This window comes from Prosopis cineraria, unplaced genomic scaffold (genome assembly GCF_029017545.1).
Source record: "Prosopis cineraria cultivar Desert tree isolate PC_DT_omini unplaced genomic scaffold, ASM2901754v1 PC1, whole genome shotgun sequence".
In the NCBI taxonomy this organism is placed as follows: Eukaryota; Viridiplantae; Streptophyta; class Magnoliopsida; order Fabales; family Fabaceae; genus Prosopis; species Prosopis cineraria.
Window position 1 is genome coordinate 59,372,656 of NW_026555332.1, and position 25,048 is coordinate 59,397,703.

General features: G+C 32.0%; 3 protein-coding genes across 4 annotated transcripts; 1 reads left to right on the top strand and 2 right to left on the bottom strand.

Annotated features, from left to right (window-relative positions):
* Positions 1 to 818: 818 nt before the first annotated feature.
* LOC129303064 (uncharacterized) lies at positions 819 to 1,908 on the bottom strand. 2 transcript variants are annotated; one of them, XM_054942078.1, is made up of 4 exons: positions 1,670 to 1,908; positions 1,418 to 1,594; positions 1,169 to 1,330; positions 819 to 1,041 (listed from the first exon to the last, which is right to left on the bottom strand). In XM_054942078.1, the coding sequence occupies exons 1-4, from the start codon at positions 1,673 to 1,675 to the stop codon at positions 985 to 987; spliced, it is 402 nt and encodes a 133-aa protein (XP_054798053.1). In that variant the 5' UTR covers positions 1,676 to 1,908; the 3' UTR covers positions 819 to 984. The 2 variants fall into 2 exon arrangements, with proteins under 2 accessions (XP_054798053.1, XP_054798062.1); XM_054942087.1 differs by having other exon boundaries at positions 1,673 to 1,903.
* A 12,766-nt stretch (positions 1,909 to 14,674) lies between these two features.
* LOC129316635 (uncharacterized) lies at positions 14,675 to 18,439 on the top strand. The gene is made up of 7 exons (XM_054961046.1): positions 14,675 to 15,210; positions 15,307 to 15,472; positions 15,864 to 16,044; positions 16,145 to 16,228; positions 16,424 to 16,531; positions 16,946 to 17,215; positions 18,142 to 18,439. Exons 1-7 carry the CDS (start codon positions 14,901 to 14,903, stop codon positions 18,238 to 18,240), a joined length of 1,218 nt encoding a protein of 405 aa, XP_054817021.1. The 5' UTR covers positions 14,675 to 14,900; the 3' UTR covers positions 18,241 to 18,439.
* LOC129316624 (violaxanthin de-epoxidase, chloroplastic) lies at positions 18,437 to 21,002 on the bottom strand. The gene is made up of 6 exons (XM_054961036.1): positions 20,744 to 21,002; positions 20,207 to 20,518; positions 19,962 to 20,125; positions 19,773 to 19,869; positions 19,312 to 19,703; positions 18,437 to 19,105 (listed from the first exon to the last, which is right to left on the bottom strand). The coding sequence occupies exons 2-6, from the start codon at positions 20,495 to 20,497 to the stop codon at positions 18,604 to 18,606; spliced, it is 1,446 nt and encodes a 481-aa protein (XP_054817011.1). The 5' UTR covers positions 20,498 to 20,518; positions 20,744 to 21,002; the 3' UTR covers positions 18,437 to 18,603.
* Positions 21,003 to 25,048: the final 4,046 nt, after the last annotated feature.

Genomic DNA, 25,048 nt, shown 5'->3' on the forward strand with positions numbered 1-25,048 from the left:
CACTGTCATTTTATGTAATATTCTATCAAAAAGAAGTTCAAGTCTTCCTATGTACACCACGTGGATTTTGAAATAAATTGCATTATTGTAACATGAGAACAATACATTTAATTTGGACTGTATCATATATATATATATATATATAGATCTTGATTTACGTTCGACAAAGATACCGCATTTATTAAAATTAATTCGTAAAGGTTAAATTCAGGGATATTGTAACTTCTAGGCCATGAAATTTATTTCAGATATTAATTTGATCATCTAAATTTAATTTTTATTAATTTAATCTTTTTAAATTTACTTCAATAATTGATTTGATCATTATTATTTTTAAAAGATATTACATCGCTAAATTTTATTGACATAAATAAAAAAATATTGATGATAATTATATAAAATAATGAAAATAAATATAATTGTTAAAGTTGGAAAAAAGAGACTCCAAAATTTTAAATTTTAAAATATAAGAGAATTGTAAGAAATTATATTAATAAAAATTAAAATAGTTTGAAAGTTAATTTATTTTCACATAACTATATACACATGCCAATCATCAATATAATTTATACACTATATTATTTGGAGAGTTAATTTATATTTTAAAATTTAAAAAACTCACATTAATTTTTTAAAAAATAAAAAAATCAATATAATAAAACTTAAATTTAAGAAACCAAACCGATAATTGAAAAAAAAATTGAAAGACTAAAGTTTCATCATCCCTTAAATTTATATTTAAATGGAATATGAAAGATTAAGTAGAGTTATAATGAATTTGCTTTGTTTTTTAAAAGCGAAGGGTAGTGGCCAAAAAGTGAAAAAGAAAACGGATGGCTAATAATTCAAAACTAAAAAAGAACACAGGGACTATCCTGGGTTTAGAGGCTGCACCCATAAATTCACATGACCACCCTCTCCAATTAGTACAAATCAAATTCGAAAGCAAAAGCCCCGCAGGAAATTAATAACCAAGAAGGATCGTCAGGAAACGCAGCCACTGGGGACCAGGCACCTGGAAATGAATCCCAGCATTCTACCCTGCCACGCCACATTCCAAAAAAACCATGAGACGAATGAATGCATCCTTCTAATCTACCAATGAACACGCATATGAAAAAATTAATGAATGAATGAATGAATGAATGAGAGCAAAGGAGATAGAGACCCGCTTGGGAGTGCGAAGGAGCTCGGGAGGGATCTGATAGAGATCCTGGTCCACGGGCTTCGGCCGTCTCGGCGGCGGCTCCCTCACGTCCCACACCTTCCCTTGCTTCTTCACATTCATGTTCCCGTTCTCCTTCACATTGGAGCTCCTCTTCCTCCTCGCCTGCGCCCACACACACGTCCCCATTCCTCTTCTTTTTAATACGAAAACCCATAGCTACTCTGAGGTTCGAGGATAGACGGAACGAACCTTTTTAGGAGGCGCGTGATTCTTAGAATCGAGGGCGTAGAGATCGCTCTCTCCCGACGACGAGCTGTGACGAACCAGGCCCGCCTGCCTGGCGCTCTCGAAGTATTGAGTGATGGGCAGCTCGTTCGCCAAATCCCAGTTCCCGAATGCCGGTATCTGATCGCTCCTCTTCCATTCCTACAACAATTGAAGTCAGCCCTCAAAAACATTTTCTAGAATAAATAAAAAGGGATCGAAACCGGACTAACTCACGACCATTTTGGGGGAGTGTCACTGTGACTGTGAGGCAGAGCTAGTTTCTGCTTTCTGGGATGATTTGCAGGGTTCAAGTGTTTAACGGCTTGCCGGCGATTGCGTCTGCGTGGTTTGGAAGCAGATTTATTAACGAGGAGGTGAATCCCGAGACGGGACGTGGTTTGAAAAGAGGGAGAAAGCAGGGAGGCGGCGAGGAAGACGGGTTTGGCATGTGGGGGTATCGGGGAAAGAGACAAGGGTCAAAGCGTCGCTGACTGGGAATGGGAAGGCCAGACAACCACATCGGGGAGGTCACCTTTTGGTGTTATTGTCAAAACTTTGACGATCTCACCGCCCAAAAGTCAACACCACACCCCTTTGTCTCACTGGCTCGTGGGGCCCGCACTTCACCCTCGGTATGGGGCAGCTGGGGAGTCATCAATTGCATAATGAGCGTTGAAAATGAGGCATTGGATAAGAAATGCGACTTCATTTCAGCTAGAGTCGGTAATTTGAAAATTTGACTCAAGTGGAACTGACTAACCCAACACACCCAAAAAGTTTAGAATCAAATTTAAAAAATTAATATTTTTTTAATATTTGTGCTTATTTTCACAATTTGAATAAATTTAAAAAAATTCAAAGTCAAATTTAAATAGATTCAAGCTTAACCTAACTATCTAATTAAAGAAATAAATTTCATTAAAATATAATAAATATTCATTAATTTTTTAAATTTTATATCATTTTATACTATAATATCATATATTTCAATGCATTATTATAATTATTTTTAAATATTTTTATTTTTATTTTTTATTATTTTTAATCAATAAAATATCTTAAAATAATATTTAAAATATATTTTAATATTAATTTTTATATTTTAAGATCCATTTTTTTTTTAAAATTGAGTCTCATACATTATTTGTTATCTAAAATATACATTTTATATTTTTATAAAATAAGATAATTAATTTTAAAGTAAAAATAAAATTAAAATAATTTTAAAAATAAAATTTGAGCATGAAAAAATTCCTGATTCTACTACTAAATAAAATAATAAAATATATTTTTAGATAATTATTTCGTTATTATCTACATTAGATTTAGTTAAAAATTAAGAATAAATTAAAATAAATAATCCTTAAATGTAGAGGTTAAATAATATAAAAATTTTTTAAAAATAATTTTAAAAAAATAATATTTTACTCATAATTAAATGATTTTATTTATATAATATAATGATAGCTATTTTCTCATATTTTTTTTAAAGCACAGTTTATCAAAAACTTATTAAAAACTTTGAACTAATTGAGACAACAATTTTAAGTTAGTAATTTAACTATAATTTAATTGAGATTAATTTGATCATAATTAAAATAATTTAATTTAATTAAAATCTATAAAATATTTATATATAACCATAATAAGAGTAATATTTAAACAATTAAGATATTAATTTATAAGTAAAGAAAATATTTATGAATAAATTATACATAATATAACAAAATAGTAATAGAGCTACTTAAATACAAATTTAATAAGTTATTATTTTTTATTTTATCATTTTAAATTTAAAATAATATTTCATAGTTAATAGAATTATTTAAAAAATAAAGTTAGTTCAAAAAATAAATAAAAAATTTTTTAAAAAATTTTAGGTATTCAAGTCAATTCAAATAACCCTGAAGGTGTTGGGACTGGGCTTATCTACATGACCTTTTTAAGAAATGACAGAATATTTTAAATTCGATCCGAATTAAATTCATCTAATTAAAATGACTCGCTTGCATCACTAACTCTAATTTCAGGATTTTGGATACAATCAGCACGCTCCCCTGCTCATTGCTCAATATACTGAAAAATAAAAGCTCAGCCCTCTTTTATTATAACACAAAATACAATGGAAAAGCCAGTTGAATAATATAGAGCATTTTTTATCAATTTTATTTAATTTAAAATATGGTTATTGTTTTCTCCTTCGGCTTTTGTTTTTCTCGGTATGGGAGAGAGGAATCTCTCCTCTTCCTTCCCATCTTCTTTTCCTCCTCTTCTTAATTCTAACCATTGAATCAAAATTTTTAGATTGTATAAATTTAATCTCTTATAAAATATTTGATTTTTTTTGCTTTTACTGCATTTTTAAATTGTTCATATTAACATTTATCATTTTAAATTTTATTGTTTATATGTTTTTATAATTTAACATTTTAATAATAATTTTATAGGAAATTAAATTTCAATCATCTAAGTCTTGATTGAGAAAAAAAAAAAAGAATGGGAAGTAAAAGGAGAGAATCCTCTCCCCATTAAAATTTACATCTAACATGCATGCTTGGGTTTTGGTTACAGGACGTTGGCATAATCATGACTTTCTTTTTATTTTTTAAAACTGTAAAATGTCATACATTTTAAATCAAAAATAGCTTGAAAGAATGAAAAATGAATGTTCTGAGTACTCCCTGGGCCCAAGCCCTACCCACCTTGGACTTGTGGATGAGAGGTTCAATAGAGATGTGTGTGGGACAGGCCTATTTCCTTGGTTCCTCATCAGAGACCACGCCCAGTATTGTTCTGGCCCAGCGTTTCTTGATAAATTATCACACCCTCTTCTGGTCTCTCATTCTCTCCCTTTTATTTATTTTTTATATATTGTTGCAATAATAGTTTTATAAAATAATAAATTTAACCATGTAATTTTTTTATCTAAAGGTGGGGATGGAATGAGAGGAAAATGAGAAAGAGTGAATGTGAGAGAATCTGGATTTGTTTTGTCTACAATTCTTGCCCTCTAGCTCTTTGCAGAACATGGTCAAAATGCATAGATTTGGCTCAAAAACACTAGGTTTGTTATCTTTAAATCTTACTATTTCGTCTAATTTAATTACTCTATCTGTTCTAAATACAAGACGTTTTTATCTAACACATTTATTGAGAAAACTATAGTAGTTAGACAGTTTTTTTTTTTTAACAGATATAGTAGTTAGACAGTTGAAATCTCTTTCTTCCCCTCAATTTTACTCTGATGTTAATCTTCATAGTTGATTATTTATTTACGAAAGGAGGCAAGAATTTTTAATATATTTTTGTGATCCTTTTAAGTTAAAAAAAAAAAAAACTAATCGCACCTAAAGTTCAATGCAAAAATCGCACGTATTGGAGTGTAAAACTTTGGGAAAGCATATTTGCATGTTCTCATACTTTACCTCAATTTTGAATTAGATTCATGTAATCTCTTTTGTTTTAATTCAACCCTTGTCATTTTTTATCCACTTGATTTTGGAATCCCCAAAGGTAAAATCCTTAAATTTTTAATTTCAAAAAATAAAATAAAAATGTTTTATATTTTATTAAAAGATTTAGCATTGATGTGTAATTTAAATCTTGAATTATAGGTTTAAGGATAATTTAAACTAAACTTTAAAAATGTACATTATAAATCTTAAATATTAAAGTTGGAGTAATTTCTTTCTCACAGTTAAATTTTAATAAATGTTTGTTAGTTTTTTAAAACTTGAGGCCTAATATGTGATTTTCACCTAATGCCACACTCTCTCCTACCCTTGCTTGATAAAAATTACACATTAGGCGCCATTTTAATGGATGTTTGTTTAAATTTAATGATGGGAGCGAAATTACTTCATCTTTAATTATTTAAGTTCAAAATGTACCTTTTAAATGTTTGGAGTTCAAATCACTCCTGGACCTATAGTTTAGGGTTTAAATTGCATATTAATCCAAAGATTTATAATTAATTACATAATATTTATAATTCCAAATTCATATATTTAGATTGTTTTCTAGATAATTTTTATACATATTGAATTGTCATAAAAAATTAATAAAAATATAAACATTATATTAAATCAATTGTGCTATGATTTTGACCAAAATTGTTAAATCATGTTTTCTATAAACTCCAAAAGTATTCTTATTTTGGAAAAAGTTAATAATTCATTATTAATTTTAACCTTCAAGAATTGGAATATCTAATTGATCACATTATAAGGATTTAATTAAAACAAAATAAAATATGGGGACTTAATTTAAAATTAAAAAATATGAGAATATTACGTATTAATTTTTCCTAAAACTTCGAAAGAATGTTATATGTTTAAAATGGAGTGATATTTGTTGCACCTTATTTCATAACTTGAATCCAACTCATGCGTTATAGGAGGCTTTGCCACGTATGTTATTCGGTTAGATGGAAGGGAAACCCCTTTTACCTGCACGATAATTCCATAGATTGTGTGAATGGATCGTGTGAAGTGTGAAGTCACGCTTCTCTTATCTCTCATTTCAAACATCCGCATTTGGCTGGCAACAATTGTGGTGCTCTATTTCAATTTAAATTTATTCTTGTCAGTCATTTAAATTAATTTTTACATATTTGTAATATTATATTTATTAAAATAAAAAATATAAAAAATTTTAATATTAAAAATGAACTATTTAAAGTATATTTAAATGATTAATTTATAAAATTTATAAATTTTTAAATATTAAGTTAGGTCATCTGAATTATATTTGAAGTGTCCAGAGTCTATCTGAATATTCAAATTATAAAATTATAAAAAAAATTAATATTAAATTGGACTACCAGATTAAATATGAACTAGTCAGATTGATAATGAAAAAATTTATTAAATTTATCAATTTTTTTATATTAATAAATATAATATTTAAAATAATTTAAATGAACGATAGGGATCAATTTGGATAGAAATGAATGATTAGAATTGCTCCTAGTGAGCACCGAATGCAAATTCATAGCTTTAATTCAAATGTCCAGTGGTAAAAAACTAAAATGGTAACTATGATGGCACAGGGATAATAATAAGTGCATATTTTAGAATTAAATAAGCTAATGGCCTTGCAATCTAGTGGCATGAGAACTCCCTCATAAGTGGGGGCATCACGGATTTGATCACACTTATAAGTTGTAACCTCAGACTATTAATGCTTACCTCTTAAATTCAAGAAAAAAAAGAATTAAATAAGGGAAGATTTCATTTCAATAGCATTCATCGCATGGGACTTGATAGTAAAATACGAACTAAACAAAGGAGATGGCACAAGTTTAGTGCTCAATAGTTAAGACATCACTAATTTTTTTTAATTCTATTATTATGCCCTCTTGTCATTTTGATGGAGTGATTAAATTATTTATGGTTGCAACTATGAGAATTAGCTCTATAAATAGGCATAATAATCAGTAATTCAAGCCAATCCAAAAAAATTTAAAAAAAATTAAGACTATAACAGGTAAAATAGCACATTTTTAATACTCGGGTCTATCCGGGCCAATCTAAACATGACAGAAAAATTTAGGACTTGGCATTAAATACTCAAGTAATATTTTTATTTAAAAAATACATAAAAATATATTTAATATTTTTATAATAATAAAAATAATCAATTTTAAATTAAAAATTATTTGTTTAAAAAAATAGCAATGTGAATATTTGGGCAGGCTTAGTTATATACATTTTTTAAATAAGTTTAGGTTTATTCAATGCCTGCTTGAATTATCGATTCAAGAGCGTGTATGATTTTATTTTCAAATAATGATATTAGAAAGGTACAAGCAACACCAAATTAGGAAAAAATTATTAACTAACGTTATACTTCCCTCAAATCCAAATTGTACATAATAGTTAGTTAGCTTCACATTTTTATTGAGTAGCAATTCATATTTTTACACTTATATAAAAATTCGTGCTTTTTTAGTTTTACTTTTTAATTAAAGTTAATAATCACAATGAAATAAAAAGTGAGGTTTAGAAATTAAAAATATAGCAACAACTTATTATAATTAATAAGGGATAAAATTGTTTACATAAAACTAGATTTTTGCCTTGTGTGATGTATGAAAAATTAAAAATTAAAAAAATTAATATTGAATAAATAAAAATGATTATAGTTTGTAATTTATTATTTTATAGTATTTTTATTTTAAAATTTATTATCTTGTGCATATTAAAATATAAAAAATAAATTATTAAATTTAAATAAAATTTCGGTATCACGTATTTAAAATGAAAAAGACATCTTATTTTATTCCTCAATTTTTCAGCCCATACAATTTTAAATCTATTCTAAATAAAAATGAACATAAAATTTTCGGTAAATTTTCTTATACAATATATATTAAAAATGTATAAACTGTTTACTACAAAATTTACTGCCATCTACACCATGTCTAATTGCAAATCCTTAAAAAATAAATTATTTTAAAACAATATAAATAAAAAATTGTTTAAATAAAAAATGTAACTTTTACTCCCTTCTGCTTGAAGGAGTTATTTATTTGATCTATCAAATTTAATTTCTATTATTTTAATTTTTAATATTTTATTAGGTTAATTAAATAGTCCTTAATCTCATGCTAGACTGCACTTTTGATCCTATAATTTTATATATAATTTTAATTTAATTTCTTAATTTTATAAAATATTTTTCGTCCTTTAAGCTTAATACATTTAGTTTCATAAACAAAAATTTCTTACATTGAATTTTAAAATATTGAAAAAAAAACATTCTTAAATATTAATATATTAAGTTTAATTTTTAAAAATAATAAAATTAGTAAAAAAAATCCTAAAATTGTTATATCTATAAAGGATATAAAAAATTTATATATCTACATAAGCTAAATTTCTAAAGATTTTGTGGCCAAAAGTATTTTATTTTAAAGATTTGAAATGACAAAAAGGTCCAAAAAAGATTAATTTAATTCAACATAAGGCCCAACATATTCTTAAATACTAATAAAGTTCCAAGGTCCTTAAGAGGAATAGATAAGAAAAATAAAATTACTTAAATACGCTCACTTAAGTTTCTCATTTCCTCCAAAATCTCAACCCATAGATTGCAACATCACACTGGAAAAGATTTAGAGCTTTAGAATGTGGACAGAAACGTCACATGTGGAGAGAACAAAGAAGATTAAGAGATAGCCCTATTGCACACAAAGAGGACAAGAGGAAAGAGTCAGTAGATAAACCCAAATGCATTGTTTTCCTTAGTAATCCAAACCCATCTTTTCCAAATTGCAGGACACGCCCTAAACACCAATAGAAGGTAGGGTTCTCAGTCTAGATTTAAGGGCTCTTTAACTATTATATTTTGTATAATCTAGGATTTAAATTCACGACTTGCTTAAATTTCAACACCCTAACCTCACATTTCCACCCTATAGATTTACTATCTCCTTTTGCTATATGATCGTTCATCTTGGAACAAAAGGAACACAAACCAAATAATACATTCATTAGGGAATGGAAAAAGGATTAATCCAATAGTTCATTTGTTGTCAATACATTTTTTATTGGCAACAAATTAAAACAGGAAAGTGATGTTCTATAGGCAGTTCTCCTATTTTGCAGAGGTTGTCAAAAAAAAAAGGAAGATTTTGAGAAATTAGGCTTGTATAGTATTAGATCAATGAATTTTTATTAGTTAATGCAGTTTTGATGGATTTGCCTTTTGGATGTTTTTTGGAAGAAATTTTTCATGCAATAGATTTGTCTATGGCATAAATGATTTTGTTAAATTCTTTTCCCTAACTTTAGTGTTCCTTTTTGTGGCACTTTCTAATTCTAAACAAGTTTAAGAATTCTTGAGCCGAGATAAAGAATCCAATCTAATGTTGTGCTTAGACTTTTGTTTTTTATGAAGTGGTATGGTGGCTAGTTAATCACACAAGAAATCAAGTTTTTGCCTCTATTTTAGTAGCTAACTGATCAAAAAGGGTAGAGAAAAAGTCTAAATAAACTTTAATGATGTGTGTACAATGTAATTATAATGTCTGATGGCTTGTACAATTGTCTTTCCCTATTTTAATTGGGAACTCTCTTAATCTGTAATGTTTAGACTTAAATTCCCGAATTTGCAACTTTCTTACAAAGACTTTATAAATTCTTTTCACAATTTTAAGAGGAAAAGCAATTAGGTTATATGTTGTAAGAAATACATCTAGTAATTTCCAACTTAAATACCTAATTTTGCAACTACCTTAAGATGAATTTGCAACTCCTTTTCAAATTTTAAGTAAAAAAACTATTGAATTCTTGCACTTGTAAAGAAAACAAGTTATTATTCTAGGAGATAGCATCGGTAATTTGTAAATAAAATGTCTAATTTTATAACTTCTTTGGGATAAATTTGTGACTTATTTTTAAAATTTTAAGTGGAAACATTTTACTAAATTCTTGAACTTGTAAAGGAACCAAGTTATTGTTCTATAAAATAGCTCCAATAATTGCAATTGAAATACCTAATTTTGTAACTTCCTTACAAATACTTTGTAATTACTTTTCGCAATTTTGATTGGAAACATGTTGAATTTTGAACTTGCAAAGAAACCGAGTAATTATTTTAGGAGATCGTTCTAGTAATTTACAATTGAAATACCTACTTTTGCATCTTCTTTACAAATACTTTGCAACTACTTTTTACAATTTTAATTGAAAATACATTGAATTTTTGAACTTGCAAAGAAACTAAGTTATTATTTTAGAAGATCACTCTAGTAATTTGTAATTGAAACATCAATTTTGCAACTTTTTTACAAGTACTTTGCAACTATTTTTTACAGTTTTAATTGAAAACATGTTGAATTTTTAAACTTACAAAGTAATCGAGTAATTATTCTAGGAGATCACTCTAGTAATTTGCAACTAAAATATCCACTTTTGCATCTTCTTTACAAATACTTTGCAAATAATTTTTGCAATTTTAATTGAAAACACATTGTTGAATTTTTAAACTTGCAAAGCAACCAAGTTATTATTTTAAAAGATCGTTCCAATAATTTGTAATTGAAATACTCAATTTTGCAACTTCCTTATAAATATTTTGCAACCATTTTTCACAATTTTTAATTGAAAACACATTGAATTTTTGAATTTACGAAGCAACTAAGTTATTATTTTAGAAGATCGCTCTAGTAATTTGTGATTAAAATACCCACTTTTTCAACTTTCTTACAAATACTTTGCAATTACTTTTAGTAATTTTAATTGAAAACAAGTTAAATTTTTAAATTTGTAAAGCAACCAAGTTATTATTTTAGGAGATCACTCTAGTAGTTTGTGATTGAAATACCCACTTTTACAACTTTCTTACAAATACTTTGCAATTACTTTTCACAATTTTAATTGGAGATACTTTGAATTTTTAAACTTGAAAGTAACCAAGTTATTATTCTAAGAGATTGTTCCAGTAATTTGTAATTGAAATACCTAATTTTACAACTTCCTTACAAATATTTTACAACTATTTTTTACAATTTTAATTGAAAATACTTCAGTGATCATAGAAAATATGAAATGTACATATAAACTATATGTATCAATTCATCTAATACATAATGAAATCAATCTAACTAGTCTTGTAAGAGATATTCCTTCTCTAATCATTCTTTCATTACAACTCTCCCAATCATAATGCATTGTCCCATGTATATTGTAAAATCCCTCACTACTAACCACAAATAACCAATAAAACTTATGGTAATCAAAATATTAACCTATAAAAGAGATTACCAAGTTTTATTCTAAATCAAGGGATCTTAAGTTTTTTAAAGTTAAAACATGTTCAAATCATTCATTGACTTATCAATTAAAGTAAAAACAAGTTGCTAAAGTATGAGGTACTTCAGAGAAGTGAAAAAGAATGAAAACAAATAAACAACTCATTTGCTATAGAATAGAGCAATGTGTCGTGGCTTGTGCATGTTGCACTGTGGTGTATTGCTCTCTATGCCATGTGTAGTGGCTCAGGTGCCCATGTGTGTGGCATGTTGCACGCTTTTGATAGCAAAATTGAGAAACTGCCAATGCGTCCAAATTCTCTATTCAACATTCAAATAACCTGATTTATGTATCTACAAAAACTCATTTTATAGACCAGCTAATGGCATGAGTTTTACTTTTAAGACAAGTCATTACAAGAAGTTGGATACTTAAACCCATTTTGACCACTTTTCATAATTTTTCGCAAGAAAGGGTGTCTAAAACCTAAAATAAGTGTCAAAAGCTTTTCCTAACACTTAGATCATGTTCATTGAACCTAGGATTACTAGTAAAAAACATCACGTACATCTAATTACCAATTTAACACAGAATCACTCATTAACCCCTTTTTCATCAAAAACAAAAAAGGAGGTAATTTCATTGCATTTACTCATAAATTAATTATGACATGTTTAAAACATCATTTCTATACTTACATTAGTATTTTGATATTATCAACATATGTTTCTCATCATACTCAATTATTCAGGGTTTAAAATATATTTTGAATAATTGCTACAATAAAATAATGCAAGTGCGATAGTATGCCACCTAGAATTGGCAAAATATTCTATTGCATAAAAATCAATATAATTCTAGAGGCATACAGTAGGAATGAACTAATTCTTAGCCTCTTAAGCCTTCTCCCTATCAGCACCAAAGCTAAAGTCTATAAAGTGTTAAATGAAATAGGTGAGTCTAGCCATTTAGTAACTAACATTATACCTACTTTATACAGTTATATATCAATTGTAAATTAACACATGCATATAAAACTAAATTCTTAAAATATATTTAACCACATATCAAAACTTCACATTATACATTTAACCCATTTTCATCTCACATATATTAGGTGCATTATCACAATACATTTAGACATATGACTATGACCCGTTATCCATGCGATTTGCCACATCATAATCATGTGACATGTCATAAGTTTACATAAACAATGATCAACCAACTTTATACCCTCCTTATTTCCTTCAACTAAAATCATGGGCAATAACACTAAATAGAGCTTTGTCCATTTGTAGACTACCCAAGCTCATCAATCGTGAGATGTGACCCAGCCAAAGATCACATGACTCACTCTTGGACCATAGTTTTCCTTATTCTCAAATCTCTGAGGTATCCCTAGGTTATTCTTCTCGATAAATTGGTGGAGAAAACTATATTCTAGTTCCTCAACAACTTATTAATAATTAGCCACATGACCATTCAAGATATAAATGAACAAACTTTTGAACTTCTCACAATGGAATTGTTCATTGTTTTAACATTCTCATGAATATTCTATTGCTTATATTTATAAAAATAGAAGAAAGTGGTTTAATGGTAAAAGAACATATCACAAAAGTTAAATGTCACATTTTAAACCATTGGCTAAAAAATTAATTAGCATCATTCAAAATAAGAAAAATGCTCAATCTACCTACTAATCCTTTCAACATAAAATATTATTAGAATCTTATTAGAACATAATAATTGTTAATGAAATCGATACTTGAGCATGAACACAACAAAAGGGAGTGAAGAGAGATGGAGATTACCTCTTTGGTTCCTTGCTCTAGTAATGCCAATGGCCGCAACTCAATAACTTCTATAGTATGAGGTTGATTATTCTGTCTCTTTTAAAAGAATATATCTCTCCTCCTCCTCTTCAAGTCTCTCCAAGATTGGCAATAGTACATGAAAGAGAATGACTGAAGTTGCTGAACAACCATAAGTAATAGCAAAACTATACCAAAATGATTTATCAAAAGATTTCTTTTTACAAGGTTATAGCATATGTCCATAAAGACCACTATTATAGGCATAACTCAAGCTAACAATAAGGACTTCTGGTAAAGATAGGCAAGGTACTACCCTAGATAAAAAATTGTTAGCAGTATTGAAAGATTTAATTTCAGTAAGCAACCTAATTTCTTGAGTAATTTTACCGGATAGCTAGTTTCCATCAAGTTTAAGGGTCATTAGCAAATCTAACTAGGCAACACCCTTAAACCAAATCTTTTAAGACAAACAATTTTTGGTAACATATGAGAGATGGGAACTCAAACAACTTATTAAGATGAACTCTTTCCTCCCCTTCATTGAAAAGACATGAAGTAGGTGGAAAAGTAATTAATAGCTTGGGAAATAAATGCGTTCTTCACTATCCTTTCTTAGCAGCCAATGAAGGACAGATGCTAATTTCATTGTAAAGAGAACGCAAAAATTAGGGGATAGTGGAGGGCAATAATGGAGAATGCAAAAATCGTAGCCATGAATTGAAGAATAATAGAGGTAAGAGAAGAGTGATCAAATGATGGCGATAGATATGCATCTACAGATGGGTTTGTATATTACCCAATATGAAAGATTATTGCTTAATGGAAAAAAACCGTGGTCTTTCTAAAATGGCAACAAGATCAGTGAAACATATCTTCTTTAAGATCTTCGTGTGAAATGTGAGAGAGAATCCATGTGAGGGGCCAACTTTCATCAACTTGGAGCCGATATTATAGATAGAGCCAATTATTATTCACTGAGTCATTTGAAAGAGCATGAGTTGGGAGTTTTGTGACCAAAATGGTTTGCCTGGATTTGATTTGTTTTTTTAGATGGATGCCTTTTGCTAGTTGATTGCAATGTATGGATGGGAGGTTCTCAATTCTAATTTCAATTTGATGTTGCATTTGTTCTCTTGGAAATTGCCAAAGTGGAAGGAATGCAAAGCAAGAGCATCCTCAATTCCTCAGATCAGGATCCTTTCAGGGATGAGAATCTTCAATAGCCTAGTCTGGTCCATTCAAATGATAAAATCTTATCATGCAAACAATATATTTTTAAATAATAAAAAATAAATTTAAGCTAAATTTTGACTAAATAGACTAAACTTAATTATAAATTTAAGCATAATTTTTTTTAAACAGATCAAGCCAAGATTTAAACAAGACAAATTATATGTTTCTTTAAACCAAACCGAGCTTATTTAACAAAAAAGATGATTATATTAAAATAAATAAATAGACTTGCAAAAACATATATCTGTCACGTTTTAATTTTAACCTTGTTTGTTTAAATGAAAAAAAAACTATGCTTAAATTTAAAATTAAACCTATTTATATAAATAAGTCAAAATCTAACTCGAGCGTTACTGCATCATATTTCAAAATATATTTTAAATTACATGTATTTTTAAGAACCATGTGAAGTGTGTACTGGTGAGATTTTGACCGTTTGAGCGAATCAGATTTGGCGGTGAGGGACGCTGAGGGATTTCGCGGCTGAGGGGATCCGGTTCCCAATTCCTCACTCTGCCTGTGGCTTTCTCGCCTTCGTCTCGACCATTTCGTTACCTGTAGGAAATCCTTCTTCCTGATCAATTCGAGAAATTACTGGTGGCTGGGTTCTATAACTTCGTTTCCCCCTTCTTCTTCTTCTTCTTCTTCTTCGCTATGGCTTACGTACCTCCGCACAAGCGCCACAATAAGGACAAGGACAAGGATGCCCAATTACCGTCACCCCAGCTGCTCCCTCCTCACTTAAAGAAAAATCCGAGTTTAAATCCTCAGAACTCTTATGCTACGAGAAGCGGGAAGATTATATACGCAGAGAAGGCCATATCTAGATGGTTTGCGGTAGGCCTGGATGATAACAGCCAGCTTCCCCCTTCTGTTCAACTTCGCCCCGTTTCGTTGGAATCCATTGAGCGCAAAATTGGAGAAAAACCCCTTGTTTTAGTACAAAGTTGTCAGCTCACTGGAGGTTAGACGTGGATTCCACTCCATTCATACTCTCTGCATTCTTGCTCGGCTCGTGCTCAAAATCCCAACTTTTTCTTCTTTTCTTTTTTTTCCCCAGACTCGGCAGTTACATGCACGAGAAGCCCTGCGGAAATCATTGCGGAAAATGTGCTTCAGGATCTACTTTCTTCTTTTGAAAATGTGAGAAGTCAGATGCAGGTCCCACCTTCTGAAGAAGTTAAGCCAACATTAGTGGCCAGATTTGGCAAGGTTCTCTTCCATGGGTAAACTATCACTCTTCCAATTAACTGCCCATGATTGCTTCATTCTCATATGCCTCCTGTTAGTTTTGGTGGTAATTTTCTTCGTGGCCGCAGTTGATCATGGCAGCCTCTTTATCTGTTTTGCAGAATAGTTCTTGGTTGTCAGACATTGTGAATACGTTCTTAACCCATCTATCCTAGACCACGATTGGAGTATTCAGTTCATTGAATGAACTGAGTGCTTCATAAGTTTCAATTTCACCTTCCTGTCACCTAAGCATAGAACTTAGGAAACAATATTGGTACACAGATTTGTAGTTGCTAAAAAGTAACGGACATACTTTTCCTATTAGTCTAGTCATAGGACGGAGGCTAGAGGGAAAATATTACAGTACGTATTGATATTGTGCAGGAGACCTTTCGCTGCGCAAGAAGCAATGCAAAAAGGTTTTGCTGCTGGGATTAAATTGGGACATTTAAAAAGATCATTTTACACAAATATTCCTACTTTGTACATGGAAAAACTTACCAGTGAAGACTCACCAAAGATTGGATTTGATTTTGAAGAGGAGAAAGATGTGTTCCATGTGAAGGTATCCTTTCGTTCTTTGCTTTGCCTATGGAATTCTTCTCATGATCAATTCAGATCAACTTGGCTACTGAATCTTGTAATTTCTTTCTCATGTTAAATAGTTGTCTGATGCCAACCGACCAGATGCAACTATTTCTTGCAAGTGCCGCGTAATAGAAGAACACAAAAGGCTTCAAATGTATAAGGCAAGTTTTGTGATTCAACTATTTCTAATCGTTAAAAGACCAGATGCAACTATTTCTTACATAATAGCTTATTGTTAATTTAAAATGGTCATTTTCTTGAGTTTCGTTTTTCATATGTATTATTTTCCCTGGCATTTTATTTTGACTAAACTCTTTCTCCACATGTCTGTTGATATATAAGCATTCTTATTGTAGATTGAATTGAATCAAGTACGCCACATGGTTACTGATGTATCGTCTCTTAGTAAGAATCTTGATTTGAGGCTAATGTTGTGCTCCAAAAGAATTCTTACTGCTTTGAGAGTAAGTTGCTTTCTCATTGCATACCTCTGCAATTACATATTTGCTGCAGTCTATATTTTATGTTCTTCTTCTTCTTCTTTTTGGTAATTTTCAACCCTCGATAATTTTTCTTTTGCAATTCTAAAAGATACAAGAGGAAAATAGCCATATGAGGCTATCCCAAATGGTCATGACAGCGTGGGGCTGGGAGTAGAGGTACCCTGGTAATATAACAAACAAAAAACGGAATACAAGAGGAAAATAGATCCTTTTTAAGATTTTAAGTGGAGAATCCTCGAAGAAAAACACCTGTTTTTTCTTGTCTCATTATATCATGTTTATTGCGTTGAAACCTTGAATTTGTAAGTGTAATGATTAAGCTAAAAAAAAACTCGTAAATCCCTGATGCAATTGCATGTGTTCACTCCATATCAGGATGATGAAATGCAATGCATTCAAGACCTGATTCATTCTGCCATTCTAGATCCAAATGTGAAGGGCGGATTAAGATGGACCCTAGGGAAAACATCTTCCGGAGATAGATTTTCTGTGGTTGGGGTCTGGCACACTATAACTAAAGCTTACAGAACTCCATCGCTAAGGCTGAAGGTGAGACATGCTGATCGATTTGATTTTCGGATATCAACTGGTGAAACTGCTTCTGAAGCTTACTTAAAGCTGAAAGGAATTGTCTCGGAATCACAGGTAATAATAGTTTATGTTGAGAATTAGATGATAAAAGAAAGGAACATTAGTAGAAGACAAAAGGTCTGGTTTTTATTCTTCACATTTTAAGAAACCACCTACTTTTACTGTTTTAGCATTATTTGAGTGCTTTAATGTTTATAACCGTTTTATATGCAAGGATTTAGTCCACTAAATTAATGTAGGAACGTTGGACAAGATATACAATCTAATGATCTCTGTTAACGAGAATTGGAAGTTAAATTCGTGGGAGATTGGTTGAATTGAAAGTTTATTTAAGAATTGAGATATGAGAGGAAGACTTTAGATTGGGGACTTTAGCTAAGTATAATCTCAAACCACGCATGTGCTATGAGCTGTTATGATAATATGCAGTTCAGTATATAAAATAAATGTTAGGCTGCGAGCTTACCATAATGTCCAATTGTTTAGTTTTACGTATTATTTCGAGATTTCAACTAGAATGAGAGGAAATAAAGTATAAGCATCACATCTATGATTGAATTTCCTATAACTTTCTGGAACATGGTGATTACTAGTTGCACATTTCTCTGGAATTGCTTAATGTCACTTTGCAATTGACATATTGACTTTTCTTCTTCCTCCTGATAAGAATGTTTTGAGGTTCAAGCCCTTATCTTCTAGTGAAAGTTTAGGTCGGTGTCTACATTGTCTAAGAAAAGAGTTGCTGCTGCAGTTGTATCCTAAATCTTATAGGACCGAGGCAAACCCGTGGAGAGTAATTGAGCATGTGTCCTACACACAGCAATATGCCTCTGTATAGAAGTTACAAAGTAGTAAAACATTTTTTTGGAGTGAATTGCTAAAGTAGAGCGTATAAACAGGTTATTGACCTGTCATAAAGGAATATTTAATACTAGCTGGGAAGCATTTTACTGACATTTCGCATCTTCTGTTTGCAACAGGTGGAAAAAGTTGATATCAGTTTGATCTCAAAGATGCTTGAACAGGAGCTAAGACTGATATGGGATCACTTTCTAAACTGTGTACATTACTTGGGATGACGGCTGGTTTTGAATTCAATTGGACCAGGATCTCCCTCAATTTCTCAAGTGAGGAGATAAATATGGAGTCCACCTTTTAATTGTGATAAGCTCTACACATGTAATTGGTATCAATTGCTTTCACCCTCCTGACTTGATGCAAACTAATATTCCAGCGTGGTATTATCAGTCGAAAGTAGTTTATATTCTGCAGTGATTAGCATCAATTTCCACGCTAACATGTAATTTGTTGGGCGGGGGTACTGGAATAATATTGGAAGACTATAGTAGCAAATATTCACATGTAATTAGTATCATGAAAAAAGAAACAATGGGCAGCATAAACAATGAAAATGAAGGGTTGGGTGGCTTTGTTTGGGGGAGTCATCTGAGTTTCCTGAGCGGCAAGGCACGTCCGAAGAGGTCCTCTACTTGAGTGGCTTCCATTTCAAGCTGGTTGAGCAAGTTCATTTCTTCGTTGGTTAGGCCCCTCAAGAAATTTTCCTCGTCTTCCCGAAGCACTTTGAACCCTTCGGCTAGCCTCTGCAACAAGGTCATCTCCGTCTTACCCACCCTCTCCACCTCCCCTTCCAATTGCTCCACTTCCCTCGCGATTGTCTCCTCTCCTTCCTCCACTTTCTTCTCCAATCTCTCAACCAACGAAGGCTCCGGCCCGCACCTGTTATCCGTTCTCCTGAACTTGCCAAACTCCCTTCCCACGCTTTTTGCTGCTCTCTCAAGTTCCGGAACTATACTTTCCGGCAAAACTGCACTCCTTGTATACACCACCGCGCCTCCGTACCCGTCCCATGCATCGTTCCTCCCTCTGTAGTAAACAAATATATAATCGTCTTGTTTCTTCTCAATCCTGGATGATATGATATACCTGCATTTCATGTTCACGCCTTGCGTGTCACCCAAACTCTCGTGCACGCAAATTTTAAATACACACACATGCATACAGATTTTAAGGGGCGATTGAAGAAATTGACTTCGAAAGGGAAAGTGGCCGCAAAGTAACGAAACTTTTGCTATGCTATTCTACTGAAATTTCAGAATTGCAGATATGTTTGCTTTTGAGCAAGGAGTTACCAGTCATCCTGATAGTGAAGGTACTCATTATCGTGATTGTAGAGTATCCCAGGCTGAGAAGGATCTTGTACAAATCTCTGGACAGCTGACCGAGTAAGAAAACCGCCATCTAGAGTCTGTACTCTCCATGATAAATTACCAACAAGTTTGTCGGATTCCGTGTGAAAATCATGCAATTGGCAGTCAAAAGTATCAAAGGAAGGATTTAAGCCGGCGCTGATGAACCACTTCCCACTGAAATCTCCAATGTTAAAGCTCTTAACAAGGACATCAGGATTTGGAGCAGGAAATTCTCCGACATCAGATTTCGTCGGCACGCATTTCTTCCTCGAGACTGCACACTCGTTGAATTCATCAACCACATTGTTTTCGAACACGTCCCCGCATTTTATCTGGAAAGTTAAGAAGGGAATGAAAAAAAGGGTTGGCATAAAATCCATAAAGGCACGGGAAGGACTAACTTGGCATTCGGTCTCATCGGGTCGATTATTGCAAGTCTGGAGACAAGCAATGTTGGCAGCACACGACGGATTCGATATACACCTGGCCAGTTCTATCCTACAGACATGAAAATTTATGGTTAAACTCTGTCACTGAGCCAGGTGGAGGAAATCTGGCGTGCTGAAAATCAAATGGCACGTGACGTGTACCTGCATTCCTTCAATAAGCAGGCACAAGTTTTGAGGGCATCAACAGCATCGGCCGATGGAACAATAATTAATACACACAACAACATTCCGGTTAATTCCATGAAGCGTGAATAGCCCCAATCTTTCAGGAAAGCAGACGCTCTATCAGCCAGAAATTCAGACACCTGTTTCTCCCATGAGAAGCAAAAATGATCAATGGAGGGGAAACTCGGGAGACAGGAGATGCAATATAGCGTCGCGAGTACCTGGGGTGTATTTGTCCGAGTGCCGTGCGCCGAAGCGGAGAAGTCATGTTTCTGTTGCCTGAGCGATTTCAAATTTCTGGACCCCAAATTGCGGTAATGTCCGCAAGGTCTTAACTGCCGCGAGTGTGTTGAGTTGTTGCTGTCGCACAATACTTGGAGCACCACCACACTACGACAAGCAATCCTTCTTACCTTTTGCACCCTCTTATCACCTGTCAGGCCCAATCCGATGCATATATTGGCACGGCCTCCCCGATGGAATAAAAACATCGAGCGTGCGGCCAACGCCATGATTTGGCTTACAAAAATGACCTGAGAAAGAACACGGAATAATTTGCAAGAACAATCATCAAAGGGGGTCGTGAATAGCTTCTGCCATCAAGTCATTTCTCCGAGTAGAACTGAATGAATGCAGATGAATTTAATGGGTATGCTAAACAGAAACATAAATTGGGCAGCAACCAATGATTTGCCATCATTTGTATTGAACCTCGGAATAAATGAATTGACGAAATGCAGAAAGAGAGAAAAACATGCCTTATGTCGTAGCGGATGGAATGGAATGAGGAAGACGACGGAGCACTTCGAGAGACAAGGGCGTCATGGAACATAGCAGGGGGGGAGTGGGAGAAAGAAGACGCGCCGTCGCACGAGCTCGCGGATAAGAACATCGTGTGGACCGTAAACAGACCCGTAACGGTAACGGGAAGGTACACGTCGCTAGTTCCAATTGGTGGTAATTTTGAACAATTTTTTTCATGGCGTGTCCGACACTCCGACGAGACCTGGGCTTCAGTTTGATCAAAGCCTGCTCGGTGTTCTCGAACACAACGAAGACGCCACTCTTGCTTTGTCGTAGCCCCATCTGCCATCTGGTCTGTTTCACACCGCTACGGCCCACTGGATGGCTGAAATACTCTCAGCGGCGAGTTTATGATTTATCCCCTAAAAAAGTTTTAAAAAATTACTGCCAAAACAATGTTTTAGGTATTTTGTTTTTGATAACAAGAATAGGTGGGAAAAAGTTGTTGGCATGTCTTGTGCACATTTACCATCCTAAAAATTTTAATTAGAAGTATTAGACAGAGAAAGAAATTAGTTAAGAGTGATGTGGAGCAAGAATTGAGGTTTAAGAGTGAATTAGTTTCTATCTACAGTCATTCACAATTGTAACCTAAAGGGGATCACCACGAGCGAATGAACACTTATAGGAGTAGAGTATATTCTCTATCCACAATCATCTGCAGTTGTGTCTTTCACCAAAAATGATCGATCATGGTTGAATATCCTTGAAAGAAGAATGTGCTCTTCTATCACAGTCGTTCATGGTTGAGATTAACATTTGAGACAACTAGTCGCGGTCAAAGATAGTGAGGATAAATCTAGGGTAAATGGCTTTAATTGTGTGCGGATGTGTTTTGTAAAGGGAAAACCATTAGTGATTGAAATGAAAGAATTACATTTAAATAGTTGAAAAATGCAGAAAAATAGAGAGGGAGAATGAGATGGAGAGGAGGCACGTGATTCTCTTTGTTAAGGCTTGGAGTTTCAAAGGTTTAGGAGCATTATGGAGCTGGCAAACACCAAGGTTAAGCTTTCTATACTTTTCCCCTTCTTTCCTCTTCCTTTTTAACTAATTTTTAAGTTAGAGTTTATAGTTGAAAGATGATTTTGGTACCTTAGGAGCTTTAGGCTTGAACTCATTGACTTAAATAAAGTTAATAAGAGTTATTTAAGCTATTTAAATCTAGTATTAATGATTTTGTGTGTTTATGAGAACGAGCTCTCATTAATGGATGAATTTGGGTTGTTGGAGGGCCATAAATGAGATGGTTCGAAGTAATGGTAGCCATTAATGGTCTTTTAGGAGTTTAATGAAGTTGGTTAGAGTTGTTGGAAGTTAATATACCTAATGAATATGTGTAAACGTTTATGGGTGTGAGTTTTAGGGGTAGTTATAGTGTTAAATGTGAGAACTGGAAGTACGGTTATGTTGATATTAATAGTGTTTGGCATGATTAATTATATATTAATCATCTCGTGCACCGATTAGGCAAGTAACTAGCCTTGGAAGCAAGTAATATTTAAGGGAAAAACCTTTGATCTTTTAAAGTATTATGCATTTGTTTGATAATTGATTGAAGAACTATCAAAATGTATTTTTGAACATGTGGAATTATTTGTATAATTGTTATGATATAATGCATGTTTTGAATTGAGTAAATGCAATTAGGGTATTTGGAATTATTTATGAATATAATATTGGTTAAGGCATGATTTAACAATTAAGCGCTAATAAGGGGATTTGACATAGAGATAACCCTCAATTAAATATGGCTCATATGAGAGAGTATTGTTGTGAAAGTCATATCTATATCTATGTTGATTTTTGAAATGAGGTATGTGTGCAAATGAATATAATGTGGTGATATGTGATTACTTAATAAGAAGATGATTATGTGAGATGAGATAATGATTAGTCAATAATAGCATGGTGAATGCTAAATTATGGCTTAAGCATGGTACCACAATTTATGGCATAGTACAAGTATTAGCCTGATGCATTACATGATCATTTTTTGTTGGAGTTTGCCCTTACTAATATATAATTTATTCCAAAATCAAGGTAAACATTGGACTAACCCAATTGGATTATCAAGTTTATAATATTTACATAAATAAAATCTCAAGTTTTCAAACTTAGAAAAATGCTTAAACATCATTTAGTAAACTAAAATCAAAATATGATTACAGAAGCATGAGATACCAAAAAGGTTCAAAGTATGTGCATTTTTTTTTTGAAAATGACACAACAACACAAAAACAAGGGGGTGAGCCATGGCACACTCTACGCTGTGTCATGCACCATGGTGCATTGCATAGCTTGATAATAGTGGAGTGAATTTTTGACTTCCTATTTCTTTGTTAAATGTTTGATTGGGGTGATTTAATATAAAAAGCTCTTTTAATGCTCTAGCTAATGATATAGGTTTTACTTTTAAATAAATTCACATAAAAGAAGTGGACACCTAAATGTATTTTCAACACATTTTCGTATTTACACATAAAAATTGTGTCTAAAACCCAAATTGTGTGCTAAAAGCTGTCCATAACATCCAGATCACACCTAATGGATTTGAGACCACCTGTGCAACATACCACATCTAACATATAACATATATCATGTATTCACATTTCAACCCCTTAATATTCAAAAACAAAATAGGGAGATCTAGCAGTTGCATTAAATCAATATCTATGCATGATGAGTAATATATTTCATTCCTATACCTGTACTAGTATTTTAGTCCTATATAGATCAACACATGACATACACAAAACCTTAGGGCCCAAAATACAACCACCTTAATCATGTAAAAAAATAGTATAAGTTTATGTCCAAATCATGTCCCTAGTTGGCAATACCTTAAATTTATACATAAACTAATGAAAATGGAGGAATTACAATATGAATGATAAATTGCCAAACCTTTAAGGATTTTTTCTTTTCAACACCCGAGTTAGAACCCGTAAAATGTTAAGAAAGAAGGTTGAGTACAAAGATGCAGTAATAAAAGTATGTCTATTATATGTATTAATTGATATTAAACATAATGCATATGAAATACAATTACATGACCACAGAGCATGCTTCTTTTATATTACATACATGTAAAATCATCATTCATTACATAATTACATCAAAATGCTCATTATCACAATATTAACAACTATGTGACAAAGGCAATTCAATAATCATGACTTATTACAAATTTAACAATTATGTGACATGTCAGATAATATGCATGATCGAGCCACCCTTATATTCTTATTATATTTACCAACTAAAATCGTAGGCTCTAATACAAGTAGGGCCTCGTTTGTGTGAATGTACTACTCAAACTCACCAATCATGAGGAGTAACCCAGTTAAAGATCACCATACTTATTCTCAAACCACGAATTCTCCCTTCTCAAATTCTTGAGGTGTCATAAACCCTAAGCTAGTCTTCTTGACAAACAGGTAGAGATAATTAGGTTCAAATCCCTTAGTAAATAATGGGACAGTCTCTCAATAAATAATGGGATAAGGATTGCTTTTAATTACTAAAATATGGCCATATAATATCTTGTGGATTTATCTATTCCTCTTCCTAGGCAAACTCTTGTTATATGATCATGCAATCAGCTCATCCTCACATATTTAATATGTACTCATATACAAATACTCGCTTATTTGATTTACATAATAAACTATCATATGTGAGCATTATAAACATTTTCATATATCATACTCCACTTCTTTTCCCAATCGCATGTCTTATTTTCATATTCTCCACTTTATGTAACATCCTTGAAATTCAAACTTTCAAATTTAGGTGTTTTAAAAGGGATAAATTAGTATAATTAAGTGATTTATGAGTTAATAATATTTCAAGCTAGTAATGAAGTTTTTGGACCTTTAGATAATCTTGAAAATGGATTAAGATGGCGTATAGATCAATTAGGCCTAGGTGTAAGGCCTAGATTTATCCGGGCTTTACTGTGCCATCCACCACGGTGGATAAGCCTGAATTTTAGTTAAATTGGGCTTTTGCATACGGAAAAGAAAGAAGGAAGGAAGGAAGAAATGAAGAGGGACCATCTTGTCTCTATTAGAAATCATTTTTTAGGTCTTTAAAGACATTTTAAGCAAGAATCATCCTTGGGTAAGTTTCTCTTTACTCCTTCCTCCTTTTACACAAAATTTTTAATAGATTTAAATAGTTAGGGCTTGATTTGGTTTCCCTTAGGTTTTGACCAAATCCATTGGCTTACCTAGAGTCTTGAGAAGTTAAATTAA

Bases quoted from the DNA above. Each gene is read 5' to 3' on its own strand.
- LOC129303064 (XM_054942078.1), bottom strand. The intron at 1,331-1,417 runs GTTCGTTCCGTC...GTGTGGGCGCAG, and splicing joins ATCACGCGCCTCCTAAAAAG to GCGAGGAGGAAGAGGAGCTC. The intron at 1,042-1,168 runs GTCTCTATCTCC...GTGGCGTGGCAG, and splicing joins TCCTTCGCACTCCCAAGCGG to GGTAGAATGCTGGGATTCAT.
- LOC129316635 (XM_054961046.1), top strand. From the start codon at position 14,901: ATGGCTTACGTACCTCCGCACAAGCGCCACAATAAGGACAAGGACAAG. The intron at 16,229-16,423 runs GCAAGTTTTGTG...TTCTTATTGTAG, and splicing joins AAAGGCTTCAAATGTATAAG to ATTGAATTGAATCAAGTACG. The intron at 16,532-16,945 runs GTAAGTTGCTTT...ACTCCATATCAG, and splicing joins GAATTCTTACTGCTTTGAGA to GATGATGAAATGCAATGCAT.
- LOC129316624 (XM_054961036.1), bottom strand. From the start codon at position 20,497: ATGGCGTTGGCCGCACGCTCGATGTTTTTATTCCATCGGGGAGGCCGT. The intron at 19,704-19,772 runs GTTAGTCCTTCC...TTAACTTTCCAG, and splicing joins CCGATGAGACCGAATGCCAA to ATAAAATGCGGGGACGTGTT. The intron at 19,106-19,311 runs GTAACTCCTTGC...CATGAAATGCAG, and splicing joins CTTCACTATCAGGATGACTG to GTATATCATATCATCCAGGA.